The sequence below is a fragment of the Rhinoraja longicauda genome, unplaced genomic scaffold (genome assembly GCF_053455715.1).
Source record: "Rhinoraja longicauda isolate Sanriku21f unplaced genomic scaffold, sRhiLon1.1 Scf001853, whole genome shotgun sequence".
NCBI lineage: Eukaryota > Metazoa > Chordata > Chondrichthyes > Rajiformes > Arhynchobatidae > Rhinoraja > Rhinoraja longicauda.
The window spans coordinates 1,312-4,512 of record NW_027603068.1 but is presented as its reverse complement, the minus strand read 5'-3'; the positions used below and the strand labels follow the sequence as shown (position 1 = coordinate 4,512).

Below are 3,201 nucleotides of genomic sequence, written 5' to 3'. Positions count from 1 at the left end.
CTGGGATTAATGGAAGGAAGGGAGTGTGTGAGAAGCACGCCTGGACCGGGGACTGTTGGAGCAGATGCGGTTATCAAGGCGGGAAAGCAGCATTATATCACCACTACTATTCGTGATCAAAAATGTGAGGAAGAAATGTCGAATGGAAATTCAAACGAATATTTCAGTATCTGTCTTGCAATATCAGGGACACCGTGGCGTGAATGATGATTTATTTTTGGAAATAAAATACGATAGCTGCAGTGGTAGATGGGATCAATGGTGATACTCATCGAAATCACACCAACGTTAAATGAAATAACCTAGTGTCATGGACCATCAATTCATTGGAAAGCATGAATTCTTACTTTCAGTGAAACATACATAAAGTGCTGGTGTAACAGAGGGTCAGGCAGCATTTTTGGAGAACGTGTGGAGATGACAGCGGTAGAGTTGCTGCTTTACAGCGAATGCAGCGCCGGAGACTCAGGTTCGATCCTGACTACGGGCGCTGCACTGTAAGGAGTTTGTACGTTCTCCCCGTGACCTGCGTGGGTTTTCTCCGAGATCTTCGGTTTCCTCCCACACTCCAAAGACGTACAGGTTTGTAGGTTAATTGGCTGGTTAAATGTAAAAATTGTCCCTAGTGGAGGATAGTGTTAATGTACGGGGATCACTGGGCGGCACGGAATTGGAGGGCCGAAAAAGCCTGTTTCCGGCTGTATATATATATGATATGATATGACGTTTCGGATAGTGACCATTATTCAGACTCCTTTTTCAGCGACCCGCTTTGTTTTTTTACTCGATCCTCAAGTTATTTGCTTGTCATCTCCCATGGTGCACTCAATGGCTGTGACGCAAGGTGTTTGTTTCTTGAGCGTCACTAATGATGATCAGCAGGTATGAGTTCTTGTCGCTGGAGACCTATCGCTCTGTATATCTCGGTGCGCACCAGAAGGCAGGGCCACAGAGCTGCGGCGATGACGGACTGACGGAGCTACAGGAGTTAATTGTGTCTCACAGCTATGGGATATCCACTGATCTATCGAATTGAAGATATATATAACCCTACCATAGCGACTGTCGCTGTTTTCGGTAATTTGTTTTGTCTTTGATTTTCATGTACGTGCTCATGCTGTGAGACATTCCGTGAAGTACTCCGGCGCTGCCGACGTTAAACAAACATTTTATTTCTGTTTCAATAATTAACTTGTTTAATTTCGTCAGATATCCATTTTCCTTCTGTAACTGCCGCAGTGTGTACGTCATGCCCGTTGTTTATCCTGGACTGCGCCACTCTCTCTACATCCTCGCCACCGCGCCACAGTCAGTACTGCCGATGTCGCACAGTTCCGGAGATGCAGGTTCAATCTCCACATGTGCAATGTTTCATCGGTCGTCCTCCGACTCCGCGCTATTCCTGGCTGCGCTCGTCTTTCCTCCCACGTGCAGTTGACCTGCCTATTAATGGTTCTCCCACTACAATACGGTCCTGAGTGTGGATGGATGCTGCAATCTGGAGGGCAGTTGATGAGAATGTGGACGGAATTAAAAGCTGTGAACCTCATATACATTGGCGTTTGATGGGTTGCGTGCGCACCGTGACCCAAACGCTGCAGTCTCTGAGCATTTTCGGGTCATTTGGTCAACGCATCCAAGTTTGAAAACCTTCCAATCAGACAATGTTGCTCAGATACATTTGTGCAGGTCTTGTGTCAGTAATATTTCTTCTCCCCTTCACAGTGAACCTGTTGGCGATAGTGATACTCTGTCGAGGTAAATGCGGTCTCTCCAAATGCATCACACGCTACCTGGTGGCCATGGCAGCGTCTGATCTCCTGGTCGGCATCACTGATCCCTTTCTACGTCAGACTATTCTATTTCTCTTCCCTTATTCTTTTCTCAACATTACTCCCGTGTGCACGACTGTCGAATTCCTGGTCTTTGCAACCACCGCGGTCTCTGTCTGGCTGACGGTAGCCTTCACCTTCGATCGGTTTGTGGCCATTTGTTGTGAGAAGCTGAAAATAAAATATTGTACCGAGAGAACGGCGGCTGCAGTTATCGGGGCAGTGATAGTGCTGGGCTGTTTGGAGAATATCCCCAGGTGTTTTACGTTGGAGCCTGGCTACGAATTTGATAATCTTCCCTGGCTGTGCTACACTAAACCCACCTACTATACGTCGTCTGCATGGACCACATATGCTGTCACACACCGCGTTCTAACCCCTTGTCTCCCGTTCTTTCTGATCCTTCTGCTCAATGTGCTGACGGTCAGGCGGATTGTAGCGGCCAGCAGAGTCCGCAGGGGTCTCCGGGGCCGCAGCAACGGAGAGAATGACAAGGACCCGGAGATGGAGAACCGCAGGAAATCCATTGTTTTACTCTTTAGTATCACGGGCACTTTCATAATGCTGTGGGCAACACAAGCTGTCTTTTACATCTTTGCGGGTTTTGCGAAGATCGGAGATGACGGCTCCCCCACCGGTTATTACTATATCACGATTGCCGCTTCGGGGTTTTTACAGCTTCTCAGTACCTGCACCAACACGTGTATATACGTGGCGACCCAGAGTAAATTCAGACAGGAGCTGATGAACGCGGTGAAATTCCCACTCAGGGTAATTCGTGCACTTGTTCACTCATAAAGACATGCTACACACACACAAACAAAAACAAGCTCTTTAACCCTTCGATCCGCGCCGACAATCTATCACCCATTTTTCACTAATTCCACTTTGATAACCGCATCCTTACACACTGAGGGCAGGTTATGGAATACGTGCGGAATTCAGAGTCACAAAGCACGGAATCTGGTCCTGGGGCTCAGCTCCTCCATGCTCCATCGACGTGAGTCCCATTTGCCTGCGATTGCCCATCATTCATCGTAACCATTCCGATTCAAGCATCCTGCCGTCGTGTTTTTTAATGAGTTGAACCCTCCCCTGCAGATGCTGTTTCTAAATCGAAGGTAGACACAAAATGCTGGAGTAACTCCGCGGGTCAGGCAGCATCTCTGGAGAGAAGGAATGGGTGACATCACGAAATTGATGCAAATGCTCATTTGCCCTATCTCTTGAACTTGAGTTTGATATGATTGCATTTGTGTATTATTTGTTATCTGTTTTGTTTCAATAACATAATTTTTAAAAACCCTTTCGGGTTCAGCGCGGTACACGTAATAAATAAAAAAAACATAATTCTGCATTCTGAACTGTG

The 3,201-nt window shown here is 47.0% G+C and overlaps 1 protein-coding gene across 1 annotated transcript; it reads left to right on the top strand.

The window, feature by feature from the left end:
- Positions 1 to 1,664: 1,664 nt before the first annotated feature.
- Positions 1,665 to 2,630, top strand: LOC144591780 (putative G-protein coupled receptor 139). Its single transcript, XM_078395802.1, has one exon. It carries the CDS (start codon positions 1,665 to 1,667, stop codon positions 2,628 to 2,630), a length of 966 nt encoding a protein of 321 aa, XP_078251928.1.
- Positions 2,631 to 3,201: the final 571 nt, after the last annotated feature.

Coding starts and splice junctions, on each gene's coding strand:
- LOC144591780 (XM_078395802.1), top strand. CDS start 1,665: ATGTTGCTCAGATACATTTGTGCAGGTCTTGTGTCAGTAATATTTCTT.